Source organism: Castor canadensis, chromosome 14 (assembly GCF_047511655.1).
Source record: "Castor canadensis chromosome 14, mCasCan1.hap1v2, whole genome shotgun sequence".
Taxonomy (NCBI): domain Eukaryota; kingdom Metazoa; phylum Chordata; class Mammalia; order Rodentia; family Castoridae; genus Castor; species Castor canadensis.
Window position 1 is genome coordinate 23,659,563 of NC_133399.1, and position 19,136 is coordinate 23,678,698.

The window sequence follows — 19,136 nt, forward strand, 5'->3', positions numbered from 1 at the left end:
ATGAAGTATAAATTACATTTACATTGTTGCTCAGCCATCAGCACCATCCATCCCCAGAAACTTTTCATTTCCAAGCTTGAAATTCACACTCATTTTCAAAACTCTCAATTCAACTTTTCCCCAAATCTCAAAACCACCAGGGTTATTGTGCAATATCATTAAAATACAATGTACAAAATAATGTGAACAAGGAAACAGAATTTCTATGTGTAGAATTTTACTTTTGCTCCTTTTTTGTAATCTACATTTCAAATAGCTGTCACAGTTCCTTAGATCAGAATATACTCCTGAGAATCTTCCTCAGTGTCCTTTTAATGTCCCTGTTCCTCAAGCTGTAGATGAATGGATTCAGCATAGGGGTAACAACTGTGCACATCACTGATGCCAGGGCACCATTTATGGGAGAATGTAGTACAGCTGATCTAAGTTACACTCCAAGCCCTGTTCCATAAAACAAACAAACTATTGTCAGGTGAGACCCACATGTGGAGAAGGCCTTATACCTCCCTCCTATTGATTTGACCTTCAGAATGGAGGAAAGTATTTTGTAATAAGAGAAAAAGATCCCAGATACAGGCAGAAATCCCATGATGGTAACAACAAAATACATGACTATATTATTTTTGGAATTGTCAGAGCAGGCAAGATTAAGAAGTTTGGAAGGGTCACAGAAGAAATTAGAAATTTCCACAGCTTTGAAGTGGTTAAATTGTAAAACAATGATATCGTGCACCTGGGAGTCCAAAAGGCTAACCAATAAAGACATGAATACTAAGAAGACACAGAGGCGAGGGTTCATGATGACTGAGTAATGCAGAGGGTGACAAATGGCCACAAAACGGTCATAGGCCATCACAGCCAGAAGCATAGCATCCATGTTTCCAAAAATGATGTAAAGTGACATTTGTGTCAAACATCCCACATAGGAGATGACTCTGCCGTGAGCCTGCACATTCACAATTAACTTTGGGACCATGGTGGAGATGAAGCAGATATCATCCAAGGATAGGTTTAAAAGAAGGAAGTACATGGGAGTGTGGAAATGGGACCCCAAACTGACAGCCAGGATGATGAGCAGGTTCCCAAATACTGTTAACAGGTACATGGATAGGAACAGTCCAAAAAGTACAGTCTGTTGCTCTTGATCCTCTGAGAGTGGCATGAGATGGAATTCTGTGACAACTGTTAGATTTTGTAGGGTTACATAGCTTGGGCACCTTTTGAAAAAGAAAGCAATGTGTATCTTGTCCTCTGTATAAAGTTTGACTCCAAGTATACAGGAGTATTTATCTACAATTCCAATTGTATGCTCTCTAGGAATACTTCTCATTTATGGCAAACTCAGCCCTAGACTTCATATACTTATATGAAATAGAACAAAGAAACCTTTTGCAATTGCTTCAAGTGGGTTGGGGAGCTGGTCAAAAGGGAGCAAGGATGGGGATGGTCTAACCAATGTACAATATAAACCTAATCAGAACTGTCACTAAGAAGCCCCACTGTATAATGAGTATATCCTAATAAAATATTTTATAACTAAGAATTTCATTATTGGCTTCTGTGTTATTCATCTCCTTCTATGTGCATAAATTTTAGGTACACTGAAGTAATCAGTGTAGCCTGTTACCATAGTAAATCAAGTCAATGACATTCAAAAAAAAATAAAATTCATAGCAGATTTCTTCTTTAAGAAGAAAATATATCTTCTTAAAGGTTGTTAAAAAGCAATTGAATATATCCGATTTTATTCTAAAATCGTGATGAAAAGTTATTTTGCATAGAGTATTTTAAAGTCTGTATAAATTCAAGGACTGTATTGTCTAGACACTAAATCGAAGTCATTGGTTCATCATCAGAAATCTTTTATGAAATTTAAGTTTTTTATATCTCTGCATAATTCCATTACACAGGCAACTACTGTCATAGATTTGGAGGGTAGCATTTCCTTGAAATGTTTCTAGTAGTTGAATCACATATACATAATAATTTCTCTTAAAACCTACCTAAATGTATACAAAGCTTCTCTTAGTAGTATGCAACACAACACCTAATAACCTTAAAACATACACTTTATATTGAAAGTATGTTGAATAGTTTTAAGTCTTTCTGAAGTACACATATATTTCAAAGGTATCAATTGAAGCATTACCAAAGGAGCAACATCACTTAAATTTTCAGTTTAATATTGCATTAATCTTTTTAAAGTTATTGTTTCTCTCTCCATACCATACAAGTAAGAAGTTGCAGACACCATATGGTTGCAGGACAATTGTTTGATTTCCAATAACAGATGCGTGTTGCTTTTTACTATTAATCACATAGATTTATTGTCCCTATACAAATCACTCAGTATCATCCAAATCCTCTTATTCTGCATAGATCATCAAAATATCCAGAAGTCTATCCAAAGTAACTCAATAATAAATTAGAGCTTATATAAGGAATAATGATTCCATTTGTTTCCAGTAGAGGCAAAAGCATCCGTGGATAAGGAAATTCACATTTATTCCCATATACTAGACTTGTTAAATTTTCAGAATGCCTGTGAATCTCCCTGCATCATTCTTCTTGTACCACTTAATAGAAATAGAGTAATATTATATATTTTTGTACCAATGTACAGAATCAAATAGATGTCTAATAACATTAAATTGAATAAGCAATTCCATCATCATAGGAGTAGTAAGTTTATTGAGGACTAGTTTTTGAAGGTTACAGGAGCCAGAAATGATGGGAAAGTCTCAACTATGTCTTATTTCAAGTCACTAGGCTTACCTATCCCTTCTCTTCCTATCCTTTGGTTCTTTTTCATTTACTCATGAAAATCTCTGCAGTGGTCTTTAAATAAATATATGTTGTGTATTTTAAATAACATTGTAAGGTCCATGAGGCTGTGACATAGAGTCAAAGAAGAATGATCTTATCTCTAGCTCTACATACCTAATGGGTGGGGACACAGAGAGTGTAGCCAATGTTTGTGAACTAAAGAAAAGTCTATTTAATATTTAAAAAAAATTGCATTGTTGATACCACCTCTGTGACAAGAATTGCATAGGCTCTGAGAAATAAAAGAAAATGAAAGATAGTAATTCCTCCTCAAATACACAAATGTACATGTAAAAGGACAGCAATAAAATGACCCATTACAGAAATAAGGAAGTTTGATATTTTATAAGACAGGATACTTTAGATGAAGGCACAAATATTAGTAACAATAATACTATAAAATGATTTTGACCCACATTATATGCAAGCTTCATATATTCAACACACAGAAATTGTAGTTTATATGTGAAACTCTTATTCAATGAAGCTATATCAACTAAAAAATCTACTAAGATGATAGTACTGGTTCTCGAGAATACCAATGATCTACCCTACATTACAGAAATAATAAATGGAGTCGGCAACATTCAAAAGTAAGTTGTTACTCTCTAAGTCGGGAGCAATGAAATGTCTCATGGCTTTCTGTCAGAAAAAAAATTAAAAGGAGTTCCAGAGGATTAGCTACAGGACCATTTTAGACTCTCTGGAACTCAGACTAGGAATAATATCAGGACCAGACTTTACCTCACCATAGGAAACTGAGCGAGCTGATTGCAAGAATGGAGGAGGAAGCAGACAACTGCAAAGATAATCTCAAAGGCAGAACCTGGTGGAAATCTCTGTGATCCTTGCAATCTGCATGCTAGGCAACAACCTTCATGGGCACTGGGACTTATATGTGAAGACCTTGTTCCAACTAAAAAAAAGAAAACCTGAATTGAGGAGTGGGTGTTCAATTATCTTGTTCCTACTCATTGGGTTCTTTGCTTTCAAGCCACAGCTATCCTATCTATAGTTCACACAGCAGGTGTCTACCACAGGCCTCCAGTATAATCTACCTGGAACCCCAAAGAGGAAAAAATGCAATAAGTGAGAAGTCTCTGCTGGAGGGAAAGGGAAGTTAAGTGAATGGTTGGTTCTTATGTCAACAGTACCACCTGATGGGATTTTCATGGGAGACAGATTCAGAGAAGGCTTTGCTCTTTTCTACCTATCTACCTAGTACATGTTGCATGGAATCAAAGTGCTATTTTCTTTTCCATAAGAGAATAATAATGATAACAATTATAATGATAATAATAGAATGAGAGCTTATGACTTTGGGAGTACTACACAGATACCCAAGTCTATGTAGAGCACATAACTCACAGCCATTAATAGCCACACATGATGGTTTGATTACTGATATTCCTATTCATTATTTGTACTATCATAAGAAATTTTGAGAGCTTAAGAAACAGTTTAGTTGGATCATGTTTCCACTATCTTGAGTGAGAAGTCTATGGAGGAGATAACCACCATAAGCAAAAATAAAAACACTGAATGACAAAATAAGCAAAATCATAAAATTCATAGTCTATAGACCTGTAATGTGTAAACAGTTATTCTACCATCAGGCTGTCCAAACCTCCCTACTTCTCCCACTGATCAAGAACTAATGATTATATTAGTCTTTTCTTCATCCCTGCTTCCCTCACACTTACTTGGATAAACTGTGTATCACTGAGGTCATGACCAAGGATGAATGATATGATGAATCTCCCTTGTAAGTTTTCCAGTGATGACCTCTGCTCACTCATTACAACTGATGTGAGTATAGTGACAGATAGGAGCTCCCTGATGCAGAAAACCAGGGGAAGAGCAGACACAGGTATAAAGCCACTGAACTAGAGTTATTAAGCTGAGGCACAGGCTAACTATGTTCTCTTACATGGCCTTGGAGACTCAATGCACAGAGCTCACGATTAATCATACTGGTCCACACTGCCCTTGTCTCTAAGGATTTCCTAATATTAAAGGAAGAATAAGAAAAAGAAACAGTGAGCAATCTCAACAGGTTTGAGAATACTCCTCTATTCAAGAGAAAGTTCATGTGTAGTACTCATCTATTTCATTTATTTTTAAGAGACACACAATATATTTCTTTGATCTCTGTGTTTTATTTGCATATTTAATCATGGTCACATATACATAATAAAACTCTTTACCAGTATAACCATTTTGTAAACACAAGCTGTGGCATTAATTACATACACATACTTGTGCAACCGTTAGCACCATTCATCTGCACGCATATTTCAACTTCACAAGCTAAATTTGCATTCATTTAAAAAATTCCCATTCTTTCCTCTCCACAAGTGGCAGCCACAAGCCTAATGTGTAACATGATTAGAAGTTAAAGATTTCAAAATATTGAAATAATGTCTTACAGGAGGTGGAATTTGGAGATCTGAATGTTCATTTTCCAACCTTCTAAGGCACACTCCGAATGGGTAGCACATGTCTGGTCTAAAGATTAGACTTTTGGGATGGTGAATTTTCAAGATGCACTTTTTATGTTTCTCTTAGACAGGCAATATAGGAAAGGCCTCAGTAGAGGAGTGAAATATACTTCACTGAGTCCAGTGCACCATATCTGGAAGAATGAAATGAAGTGAAACTGAAGTATATACCCCAAGAACATTTTTTTTCTTGTGGTACTGGGATTTGAACTCAGGGTCTTCCCCTCCAACCACTTTTTTGTGAAGGGTTTGTTCAAGATTAGGTTTGCCATATACAGCCTTTATTATAGTGAGGTACAATCCTTCTGTTCCTAGTTTCATCATGAAAGTATGTTGGATTTTATCAAAGGCTTTTTCTGTGTCTATTGAAATACTCAAATGGTTTTTGTCTTTGCTTCTGTCAATACCCTGTAATAAAATTCATTATTTGCATATGTTGAACCATCCCTGCATCCCTGGGATCAAGCTAACTTGGCCATGGTGATTGATCTTTGTGATATGCTTTTTTATTTGGTTTGTCATTATTTTATTGAGGATTTTTGTACCTATATTCATTAAAGAGATTGGTCTGTAATTCTTTTTTTTAAGTGATCTGTCCTTGTCTGGTTTTGGGAAAAATGTAATACTGGTTTTGTAGAATGACATGGGTAATATTCTTTCCCTTTCTATTTCATGGAAAAGCTTATTGAGTGTATTAGTTCTTCTTTAAAGGTCTGGTTGATTTCAGTAGAGAATCATTCATGTCCTGGACTTTTCTTTTCTGGGAGACTCTTATGTCTCAATTTCATTGCGTGTTTTTGATGTGCTTAGGTGGTTATTATCCTCTTGGTTCTCAATTTCCGATGATCGTATGCATCTAGAGAATTGTCCATTTCTTCTAAATTTTCCAATCTATTTGAATATGGGTTTTCAAATTATTCCCTAATGACTGGATTTCCTTGGTGTTTGTTGTTATCTTCCCCTTTTTGGTTCTAATTTTATTAATTTGAATCTTTTCCCTCCTCATTTACTCAGATTTGCTAGGGTTTGTCAACCTTGTTTATTTTTTCAAAAATCAGCCTTTTGTTTTATTGATCCTTTGTATTTTTTTGGTCCTTTTGTTGTTGATTTCAGCCCTTCTTTTATTATTTCTCTCCTTCTGCTTGTTTTGCATTTAACTTGTTTTATTTTTCTGTGAGTAGGAAATGCAGCATTAGGTCATTTGTTTAAGATCTTTCTGTGTTTATAATATATGCGTATTATATATGGTATACAACATTTTAACATATTATATAGTATATAATATATACTAATATATAGTATATGATATTACATAGTATATATATTATATTGTATCACATATCATATTATATAACTTTTATAATAAAATATAAAAGCTTGTATAGTTACAAACTTTCCTCTTAGGTCTGTCTTTTCTGTAGCCCATAGGTTCTGAGAATTTGTGATTTCATATCAATTAAATTGCAGAAATTTTTTATTTCCTCCCTTATTTCTTCCATGAACAACTGATCATTGAGTAATGTGTTGTTCATCTTCCAATTGGTTGTGTATTTTCTGCTGGGCTTTTGCTATTAAGATCTAGTTTTATTACATTGTTGTCAGATAGTATGAAAGGGTGTTATTTCAATTTTTTTATATTTGTTGATACTTTCTTTGTGACATAGGATATGCTCTATTTAGCAGAAATTTCCATGGGCTGCTGAGCAGAATGTATATTGTGCTGTTGCAGGTGGAATATTCAGTAGACATCTGTCAGGTCCATTAGATCTACAGTGTCTTTCAATTCAATAATTTCTTTATTGATTTTTTGACTGGATAAACTATCTATTGGTGATAGAGGGTTATTAATGCCTCCAACTGCTACTGTGTTGGAATCTACCAGCGATTTTCTGTTTACTATTGTATATTTAATGAAGTTCAGTGCAAAAGCATTGGGTGCATATAAGTTGATAAGTATTATTTCCCCTTGATACAGTCCTCCTTTATTACTGTGAGGTGTCCTTTTTTGTCTCTTCTAATTTAGATTTGAAGTTCACTTTTTCTGATATAAATATTGCTACCTAAGACAGTGTTTGTTTCTGTTAATAAGGTAGGATTCCTGCAAACAAAAGAATGTCAGGTCTTCTTTTATAATCCAGATTGTCACTGTCTGTTGATGGGGAAGATGAGAAAATTAACATTGAATGTTACTACTGAGAGGTATGTTATGTGTCCTGCCATTTAGTTCTTTTTGTTGTTTAAAGATTTGTGTATGTACAGACAATTTTATGAGACTTGCTGATTTCTTGTCTGTTCTTCTCTTGAGTTTTAATATTTGTTGTCTTTTGTGGTTATGTTTTTTTCATCTTCAGTGTGTAGGATTTCTTTCAGAATCTTCTGTAGTGGTGGTTTAGTGGTCATATTTTGTTTTATTATCTGTTTATCATGAAAGACTTTTATTTCTCCATCAATTTTGAATGAAAGCTTTGCTGGGTAGAGTATCCTAAGACTAAGATTGTCTTCTTGCAGTGCTTAAAATGGCTCACTCAATGCCCTCTTGCTGTTAAGTCTTCCATTGAGAAATTTGCTGTTATTTTGATGGGTTAACCTTTATATGTTATTAGATTTTTCTCATTTTTAAATTTTATTTTATCATTTTTACATTTATTTACATGTGTATACATTATTTGAGCAACCTCTCCCCCACCCCCACCCCTGCTTCTAGGCAGAACCTGTTCAGCCCTCTTGTTCTCCGATTTTGTTGGAAAGAACGCATGATAGATGAAAAGAAAGCGTTAGCATTATTGCTAGTTTGGGGTAATGATAGCTATACAGAGAGATTCCTAGCATTAAATCCATGCACATGTGTATTGCAATACAGATTGGTTCATCTCTACCAGACCTCTTTACAGCTTCCTGGTTGCCTTCCCACAGAAGCCTCTGCAAGTTTAAGGTTACTATATTCACTCTTATTCAGTGAGCACATCAACCACATTCAAGTTTTTGGTTTCCTTCTCTTTCACTTGTAGAGCCTGTGTGCATTCTATCCTTAATGTGTGATCCAGGTCCAATAATATTACTGCATTTGTTTCAGGTCTATAATATTATGAGTGAGAATATGTATTATTATCCTTCTAAGCCTGACTAACTTCACTTAAAGTGATGTTCTCCAGTTTCATCCATTTACTTATTAATGACAAAATTCTGTTCTTTTTATGCTGAGTAAAATTCCATTGTGTATAAATACCACATTGTCTTAATCCATTCTTCAGTAGTGGGGCATCTTGGCTGTTTCCACAGCTTGGCTATGGAAGACATGGGTGTGCAGGTGCCTTTGTAATAACCTGTGTCACCTTCCTTTGGGTATATCACATGGAGTGGTATTACTGGATCATATGGCAGGTCTATGTTCAGTTTTTTAAGCCTCTATATTGTTTCACAAAATGGTTGTGCTAGCTTACATTCCTACCAGCCATGGATGAGGGCTCCTTTTCCCATGCATCCTCACTAACATTTGTTGTGTTAGTGTTCTTGGTAGTAGCAATTCTAACAGGTTTGAGGTGGAATCATAGTGTGGTTTTGATTTGCATTTTTGTTATGGGCAGGAAGGATAACCCTTTTTCTGTTTTTTGGCCATTTGGACTTTTTCCTTTGAAAAAGTTCAGTTTAGGTGAGTTGCCCACTTCTTTATTGCTTCATTGATTTTTGGAGAGTTTAGTTTTTTGAGATCCCTGTATATTCTGGTTATCAGTCCCATGTTTGATGTATAGCTAGCAAAGACGTTTTCCCATTCTGTTCGTGGTCTCAATGTAGAGAATTTTTCTTTTGTTTTGCAGTAGTCTTTAATGTCAAGTACTCCCATTTATCCATCATTTATCTTAGTTCCTGGGCCACGTGAGTTCTACTGAGGAAAACTTTTCCTATACCTATTGCTTCCAGACTATTTCCTATTCTTTTGTATAGTCACTTCAAGGTTCAGGGTCTGATATTAATGTCCTTTATCCACTTTGAGTTCATACTAGTACAAGGAGATAGACATGGATGTAGTTTCAGTTTTCTGCAGGCAGTTAAGAACTTTTCCCAGAATCATTTGTTGAAGAGACTGTCTTTTCTCCATCATATTTTTTGGTGCCATTGTCAATATAATGTGGGCATAGGTGCTTGGATTCATATCTGAATGCTCTGTTCTGTTTCACTGGTCTTAATATCTGTTTTTGTGCAAGAACCATGCTGTTTTTATTGCTATGGCTCTATAGTTTAGTTTGAGGTCAGGTATTGTGATACCTACTGTGTTGCTCTTTTTCTTAGTATTGCCTTAACAATTTTACAGCCTTTGTGTTTCCAAATAAACTTAGGGTAGATTTTTCAATCTCTGTGATTGTCATTGGGACTTTGAGGGGAATTGTATTGAACATGTAGATTGCTTTTAGCCATTTTTACTATGTTGATTCTGGCAATCCATGAGCATGGGAGATCTATCTTCTGTAGTCTTCTTTGATTATTTTCCTCAAAGTTTTGTAGTTCTCCTTGTAGAGGTCATCTGCACCGTTTGTTCAGTTTATTCCTAGGTATTTGGTTTTTTTGAAAATATTGTAAAAGAAATTATTTTTCCTATATTTTTTCTCAATTTGTTCATTGTTGGTTTGTAGAAAGGCTACTGATTTTTGTAAGGTAATTTTGTATTCTGCTACATTGCTAAAGATGTTTATGGTGTCTAGATGTTGTTAGGTGGAATTTTATGGATCTTTGAGGCAGAGGATCATGTCATCTGTAAATATGGATTGTTTGACCATTTCTTTACCCATTTGTATTCCTTTAATTTCTTCTTTTTCCTTATTGCTCTGGCTAGGAATTCCAGGACTATGTTCAATAGGAGTGGGGAGAGTCGGCACCCTTGTCTCATTCTTGCCTTTAGGGGAAATAGTTTCAGCTTTTCCCCAGTAAGTACAATATTGGTTATATGTTTGTCATATATAGCCTTTATAATGTAGAGACAAATTCCAACTATTCCTAGATTTCTTAGAGTCTTTATCATGAAATTTTCTTGAATCTTATACAAGGCTTTTTCTGCATCTATTGAGATGATCAAGTGGCTTTTGTCTTTGCTTCTATTAATGTGCTGTATTGCATTTACAGATTTGCATATGGTGAACCATCTCTTCATCCTTGAGATGAAGCTGACTTGGACACATGAATGATCTTTCTTTCATGTCATTGGATTCGGTTTGCCATTATTTTATTAGAGAATTTTTGCATTGAAGTTCATCAAGGAGATTGGTCTATGGTTCTCTATTTTTGTATGTCTCTTGGTCCAGTTTTGGGATTAATATAATACTGCCTTCATAAAATGAGGTAGACAGTGTTCCTTCCCTTTGTATTCTGTGGAAAAGTTTAAGGAGAGTTGGTATTAGTTCTGCTTTAAAGGTGTGGTAGAATTCAGCAGAGAATCTGTCAGGTCCTGGACTTTTCTTTTTGGCAGACTCTTTATTGCTGCTTCAATTTCAGTATGTGTTATAGATCTGGTTAGGTAGTTAATATTCTCTTGGTTCAATTTTGTATGGTCATAATTATCTACAAATGTGCCCATTTCTTCAGGATTTTCCAATTTATTACAATATAGGTTCTCAAAGAAGTCTATGATGATTTCCTTTGTGTTTGCTGTTATCTCCTCATTATTTTCCTTATTTTGCTAACTTGGGTCTTTTTTTTCACTATTTTAGACACAGATTTGCCAGGGGCTTGTCAATCTTTGTTTTTTCAAAGAACAAGCTTTTGTTTTGTTGATACTTTGTTTGTTTTTTAATCTCTATTTCTTTAATTTTGGCCCTTAATTTAATATTTCTCTCCTTTTACTTCTTTTGGGTTTTGATTAGTTTTGTTTTTCTAGGAGTTTGAGATGTAGCATTAGGTCATTTATTTGAGCTCTTTATACCCTTTTAAAATATGAAGTCATGGCTACAAACTTTCCTCCTAAGACTGCCTTTGATGTGCACCATAGGTATTGGAAGGTGGTGTTTTCATTTTTATTAACTTCCAGGAACCTTTTGATTTCCTCTCTTATTTCTTCTATGACCCACTCATGGTTGACTAATGTGTTATTCAGCCTTCAAATATTTGTCTATTTTTTGCTGTTCCTTTCATTGTTGAGTTCTACTTTTATTGCATTGTGATCAGATAGAATATAGGGGGTTATTTCTATTATGTTTATTGATGCTTGCTTTGTACCCTAAGCTATGATCTATTTTTGAGAAACTTTCATGGGCTGCTGAGAAGAATTTATATTGTGCTGTTGTTGGTGAAATATTCTGTAGGTATCAGTTAAGTCCATTTGATCTATGGTATCATTTAGTTACAGTATTTCTTTGTTGACTTTTTGTTTGGATGACTTATCTATTGGTGATAGAGAGGTATTAAACTCTCCTGCTACCACTGTGTTGTGCTTTTAAGTTCTTCAGTGTATGTTTGATGAAATTGGATGCAGTTACATTGGGTGAATACAGGTTAATAATTGTTATTTCCTTTGGTATACTGCCATTTTTATTAGAAGAAAGAGTCCTTCTTGTCTTCTTTGACCAAGGTAATACTGAAGTCTACTTTCTCTAATATAAGTATTGCTACTCCTGCCTGTTTTCAGGAGCCATTCACTTGGTAAATCCTCTTCCAGCCTTTCATCCTAAGCCAGTGTTTATTTCTGTCAATCAGATGGCTCTCTTGGAAACAACAGACTATTAGATATTCCTTTTTATTACAGTTTGCCCAACATTACATTTTTATGAGGTTGTTTATTGCATCCATGGATACTCAGTGTTACTATTGGTAGATCTGTGGCAATTCCTGCCATTTAGGGTTATTTTGTTGCTGTTTTTTAAAGATTTGATTGTGTGCAGCCAAATCAGTACTACTCTCCAATTACTTGTCTTTTCTTCTCCTGTGGCTTAATACTTCCTCTCCCCTTGTGGTTTTGTGTGCTTTCATCTTCTATGTGCAGAATTCCTTATATAATCTTTCATAGTGGTGGCTTGGTGGTCATATATTGTTTTCGTTTCTGCTTATTGTGGAAGATTTTTATTTCTCTGTTAATATTGAATGATAATTTTGCTAGATAGCATACCCCAGGGTTGAAATTATTTTTATAAGTGGCTGAAAAACCTCACCCCATGCCCTTATTACTGTTAAGTTTTCTGTTGATAAATCTGCTTGTTTTTTGGGAGAGGGTTACCTTCATACATTATTTGTTTTTTCTCTCTTACAGCCTTCAATATTATTTCTCTGTTCTCTTCCATTTCTATTTGAATGATAATGTACCATGGAGAGGTTATATTTTGGTCTTATATGTTTGGTATCCTGGAAGCTTCCTGTACTTGAATGGACATAACTTTCTTTAGATTTGTGAAATCTTCTGTTATTATCTTATTAAATATATTATATATCCCTGTGGTGTGCACCTCCTCTTCTTCAATGCCCATTATTCTCATGTTTGGTCTTTTGATGGAGTCACTGTATTGTTGCATATTCCCTACAAAGTTCTTGAATTGTTTCACTAAGATTTCTTCTATTTTTTCTTTAATTTTTATTTCATCTTCAAGCTCTGAGTTTCTGTCTTCCACTTGTTCTAGTCTGCTGTAGTTGCCTTCCACTGTGACTTCTTTTTAACTAAAGGGAATTTTTATTTTCAGGATTTGTGTTTGATTCTTTTCCTTAGGTTCTCCATATCTTTGTTCAACTCTTCTTTTATATTTTGTGTTGTCTTCTTTAATTCACATATCTCTTTTTTTATTGGGTCCTTTGTTTCACTTTGGTGTTTGTTGAAGTCCTCTCTGAGTTCATTTATTTGTTTTTTTGTCTTTTCATTTTCTTTATTTTTGGTGCCTGAAAATTGCTTGAGTGCATCTTATACATTTGGGTTAACTGTGTCTAGTATCTTCTCCAGGAGTTTCTTTGTGATTTCTCCTAAGATTTCCTCCATGAGGGATTTTTTTATAAGTGTCATTGGTCTCCTTAGTGACATTTTATAAGTTTCATTGTTTTGTGGGGGGGGGGTCAGAAACTGGGTATTCATTCTCTTCATTTCCTACTGAATCCTCTATTGAATTATTTTTGAGAAGTGTGCTTTCCATTCTTTTTTCTTCCCATCACTCCACTTGGTGCTGTGCAACTGTGTTCCTGACAGACTAGTTGGCAGTTTTAATTGCCTGTTTGCTTCCCCTTGATTTAATTTTTGTGGTGTGACTGACTTGGTAGCTAGCTCTGTTGATGTGCTCTAGCCTGGAGGTGTAATTTAGCAATAAAAAATTCAGAGTTTCAATGACAGCCCAGTTATTTACATATTACATAGCAAACCTCTTGGTGACAATATTTATGTTCAGTGGGAGTTGGGGCAATGTTTATTAGGCTAGATATGGATTCTTGTATAATTGGTAAAAGTGGCATGAAAAGTGGGGAAGTGGAAAAGGGGGGTGTGTGGGGAAGAGGTATGGGAGTTGCTGGGTTTTGTGGCCCTTGTGTGTTCAGTGAATTTGTGTTGTTGTATTGCAGGGTGCTTTTGTCAAGGATTGCAGAGGGCTGGGGTTGTGTACAGTTGGAACAGTAGGGTATTCAGCAGGTGGTGAGTGTGTAGGAGTGTGGAGTAGTGTGGTGACAGGTTGAGTCAAGACAGAAGGGAGAGGTGAGGACAGTGGAAAGGAGTGGAGGACAAGGGGCAGAAAGAGTGGTTGGGAGGGAAACAATGGCTTATAGAACAGGAAAATGAGTTAAAGTAAAGGAATAAGAATAAGGATAAGAAAATAGTGATGATAAAGTTAATAATACAGAAGAACGCAAAAATAAAAAAAAATACCAGGTATAGAACCAATTAAAAGATCCATCTGTTTGGTAAAATTCCTGGAATTATTCCTTCGGCATCCAATCCTGACATTGGTATACAAGTGGGAGATCTGATGTGGTCTCACCAGGTGACAACTTGTGACTATTATCTGGTTCCTTCTGTCCACAGACCAAGTCACAATTGGGAACTGGTAACTCACTCACTACCAGTTAGTGCAGGCTGGTCAGAGTTGTTGTTTTCACCAGGCTACAGCAGCATTGCATTGCTCTATAGCTGCAATGCTGTGTGGTCAGCTCCTCCCCTGGCAAGATGGGGCAAGTCATTTTGAATACTGCCTTCCGTCCCATGATATTAGCTCCAGGATCCACTATGTGCCCTGCCTTGTAAGTTTGGCTTGTTGCCCCACCCCTGCTATCAGCTTTTCTTGCTTTTCCTTTGTTTGTTCAATGATTGTTCGGCAATGAGAACACATCTCCTTGTCCCAACCCCGTTCTCCAGGCAGGTTAAGCATTCAACCTCTTCCCTTGCTCTTGATGTTATATTATAATTTGCTATTTAAGCTTTTCAGTTTTATTGGGCAGATTCAATCTGTCCAGTGGCTGCACTGGATTTTGTTTCTGGGGGATGGTAGGAGTTGCATGAGGTGTGTGGTGCTGACCTGTTTGTTGTACAGATTCATGCAAGCAGCTTTGGAGGTGTCTGAGGAGAGTAATGGCATGCCACTTCTCTCAGCATGATGTGGGATAGGGAGGCTTTTCACAGGCTAGCAGTCCAGGATGTCACAGAGTTTGATTCTGATTGATGCTCTATCTTCTGCTTGTTGAAAAATAAAAAAAAAGAAACAGTCAGGTTTGTTTTTTTTCCATCCCCAGGGCAGAACAAACCTTGGCGGCTATGATGGGTGGCATTTTCTCAGCTACTAGGTACAATTGAAAGCGGTTTTAAGGGTCAGTCCTTGAATTTTATATGCCTCCAATCTGTTGACATGTTATTATTTTGGCTAGAAGCAATCAGAATTACCCAAGGGTAGCTCCAACATCTCAAGGTAGTTTCTGGTGTCACAAAGCTTAGGATTTCTGATTCCATACCTAATCACCATCTTCCCATTTCTTTTCTTTTCCTTTTTTTTTGGCCATACTGGGGTTTGAATTCAGAATCTCCTGGATTTTTCTCTCTTTCCACCTTCAATATTCTTTCCTTGTTCTCTTTGATAGTTGATTTAATGATAACATAGCACGGAGAAGTTCTCTTTTGGTCATTTCTGTTGCATATTCCTTTTGCAGCTCTTGAGTCTTTGGTCTAGAGGATTCTTCTATTTTTCTTTAATATCTGTTTTGTGTTCAGCCCTGAAATTTAGTCTTCTACTTGTTCTAGTCTGCTGGAATGCCTTTCAACTGCATTTTTTATTTGATATAAAGAGCTTCTTATAGCCTAGATTTCTACCTGATTATTTTTTCTGAAATTTTCTAAATCTGTGTTAAACTCCTCCTTGGTTTTTTGTGCTGTCTTCTTTATGTCATCTATCTCTATTTTATTATCTAATTAGTTTCACTTTTGGAATTTGGTGAAGTCTTCTCTGAGTTCACTCAATTGTTTCTGTGTATTCTTGAGGTTTTTATTTGTGTTGTCTTGATATTCTTTGAGTTGTTTTTATATGTTTCCTTAAAATTTATCTTGAAGCTCCTTTATGAGTATTCTATGAGAACCTTTTTGAGCTCTTCCCTGAGCATCTCTTTACAGACCTCGTTTGGCTCATTAGACGTAATTATCATCATTCTACTGAGGTCAACTGCTGGGTGTTCAGCTTCTTCATTTTTCACTCAATCTTCTACTAAATTGTTAGTTTCTTAAGGGGTTGTATTCCCTCACACTCTTCCTCTTCCCATTTTTTAAAATACGCTTTGCTCATAAGAGTCATATATTATTCACTGGCTACTTGGGGGTTTTAATCCCCTGTTATCTTTCCTTTACTTAATTACTGTCCTGTGACTGGTTTAGTCATTAGCTAGGTTGAAGTGATATTTCTGTTCCCTGACCTGGAAGCATAAATTAGCAATAACAAACTCACTGATTCAATACCAAATTATTATTTATATAAATTGGTAGTATTATCTATAAGCAGTGGGAATTAGTGGGATAACATTTGTTTGGATAGTGATAGATACTTAGATAATTAAAAAGATAGCACTAGAGGAGGGAGCAAGAAGGGCGAGTTGGGTAAGGGGAAGGTGTGGTGATGTGTGGGGCAATATGGTAATAATTCCCTAATGTGTATTAAGGTATAGTTCTGTCATTTTGGGGGAGGGTGGTATGGTAAGGGATTTCTGAGGCCTAAGAAGTCTGGGAAAATGTGTAAAGTTGGTATAATAGACTATATTGTGGGTTTTGGGTGTTGGGGAGTTTGGGCAGACTAATCAGTGGGCAGAAAGTGAGAGAAGAGGAAGAAGGTAAGAAGAAAAAAGGAAGGGAGCTATGAAGGAGGGAAAAGAGAAAAAATTGAGGAAGATACACGAAAGTGAAGCAGTAGAGGGCTGAGCAAATTGGCATTTGGAAAGAATGAAAGAGTGGGGTAGGTAAAAATAAAATGGAAGAAAATAAAATTAGAAAATTCAATGTATATGTATATGTACATATATTTTATATATAATGCGTATCATATATAATTAGTTCAATGAATGTTCTAGATTCTTTCCTCTGATTTCAAATCCAGGTGCAGATACTTTTTGCAGGAATTTAAGGTTGGCATGCTGGACTGCATGGCAACAGATTTAACCCTGCCTATTAGACAGCTTCAGGGGGATCATCTCATGGTATTTCAGCCCAGTCTTCCTTAGTGGGATGGGCCCTCCAGTGTCGGAGGGGTCTCACAAGTGGTCCAATGATCAGCTGGTATATAAGCACTTGCCAGCCACTTCCTCTCACAGGGCAAGACTGTAAGATAGAATTGAGGTTTTCTCTTGGAAGACTGTCAGTATCAGTTCACTCTCAATATCTCCAAGGCAGTGCAATGTGTATCTTTCACCACAGTTGTGGTCAGTTGCCTCACCCCTACATGGGCTAATTCAGCTCTACATTCTGCTCCTTCCTTTCCTGGCAGAGGAGAAATATTTCTTCTGTGTATTTGATAGCTGTTTTGCCCAGGGAAAGATCTATCTGCCGCCACCTGTGGTAGAATAAATGTTTCCCTCCAAAAGAGATGGTGTTTCAGGCTAATCTGTCAGGATTGCAGACTTACTTGGGTGGAAATGGGTCAGATCCAGGGCAGCACAAGCAGAGCAGTCAGAGGTCCTTTGTCATGAGTATTTTGGTGAGTCCAACTCATCCCAGATGCTTGCTGATTTCTTTTTGCAGTTCTCTGCATTGTGTTGCATACTCACTCAGGTGGAAACAGGTCAGCTCCAGGGCAGTGTAGGCAGATGGTAATCAAAGGCTCTGTGTCCATCCATGTTATAGCAGGTCCAGTTCATCACAGAAGCTTGCAGTTCTCTTTCTGCAATTTTCTGTGTGGTGTTTTTGCTTTACTGACCAAGGCAAGAAGGAAATAAGAGAGAAAGAAAAAGAATAAAGAGAACAGAGGAGAGGAGAGGAAAAGAACAGAAAAGAAAAAGAAAAACAATGGATTCTCAACCAACAGGCAGATAGACTGGTGGTCTAATGTCTTCCTGAGCCAGCACCTAGGAGTTCTGTGCTATAAAAAGCTAATGTATGGGATACTCAATGAATATTATATGTCCCCTATGCAATGGCGGTGACTTAGCTGGCAGAGTCACCCGAACCTTCTAAATATGAAAATCTGGAGTATTGGCCTGAAATTGTGAAGGTCAAGGTGTCAGGGTCTGCCAGCTATCTGCCCTCTTGGTCTCTCCCCACCTTTTCCTTTTTTTGTTGTACAATAATCTGTCTGATATTTATTGAGTTTCTACTAAGTTATTGTATGAGATCTACTACCCTCTAAAAGTTTTATACCTGTTTATATATTTTACAAAATAGTGGGCATCATAAAGATAGTTTTAAAAATGTATGTGATGTACATTGATCATATTCACCCCTGGTTATACTCTCTTGCTCAATCCCAACATGTTTTTCGATTTCTGGTTACCATGATGATCACCAGTTCAATGCAATTTCCTGTAAATGAAATATAATTTTGTTTAAATATCTGGCTTTGTGCAAGTACTATGATATTTTTGTTACTATGATTCTGTAGTATAATTTGAAAACAGGTACTGTGATACCTCCAGCATTTCTAATTTTGCTGAGGATTGCTTAAACTATTAAGGGTTTTCTGTGCTTCCATATTAATTTTAAGATTATGTATCCACTTTCTGTGAAGAATGTCATTGGTATTTTAATTTTTAAAATGATTTGCCCATCATATTTTGCAATATGCTCAAAATGTATGTTTTACTGATCCTTGAACATGGGATCAGTAGATCTTGTAGTGATTCCTTCAATTGGTTCATTTATTAAATTTGAAATGTCTTTCACATGTGTGATGGGGTTTATTCCTAGGCATTCTTGGAAACTACTATATGGGAACAGTTTATGTGATTTATTGCCCACTTGGTCATTATTAGTCTATCAAAAGCTACCATTATTTGTATGCTGGTTTTTTATCTTTAATATATTTATCATATCTAAGTGATTCTGATTGAATTTCAAGTGTTTTCATAAGACAAATTCATCTGAATATAGGAATAATTTGTCTTCTTCCTTTGCTACTAATATCAATTTTATATCTTTCACTAGTCTTGTTTCTTTGGATAAGAATACAAACCACATATTGAATAAAAATTGAGAGAGTGGGGACCTTAGTCTCATCCCTCATTTTAGATTAAATACTTTCAGTTTTCTTCCATTCATTAATGTTGGCTATAGGTTTGATTATATAGCCTATTTATGCTATGGTATGATTCTTACATTCCTAGAATCTCTGGGGTTTTTATCATGAAGTGATGTTGAATTTTGTCAAAGAATTTGTTCTGCATTTCTTGAGGTCTTGCGAT

The 19,136-nt window shown here is 35.9% G+C and overlaps 1 protein-coding gene across 1 annotated transcript; it reads right to left on the reverse strand.

The window, feature by feature from the left end:
• Positions 1 to 274: 274 nt before the first annotated feature.
• LOC109676467 (olfactory receptor 7E178-like) lies at positions 275 to 1,330 on the reverse strand. Its single transcript, XM_074053272.1, is given in 1 exon segment — positions 275 to 1,330. A coding segment is annotated over 1 exon segment (1,056 nt).
• Between the last annotated feature and the right edge of the window lie 17,806 nt (positions 1,331 to 19,136).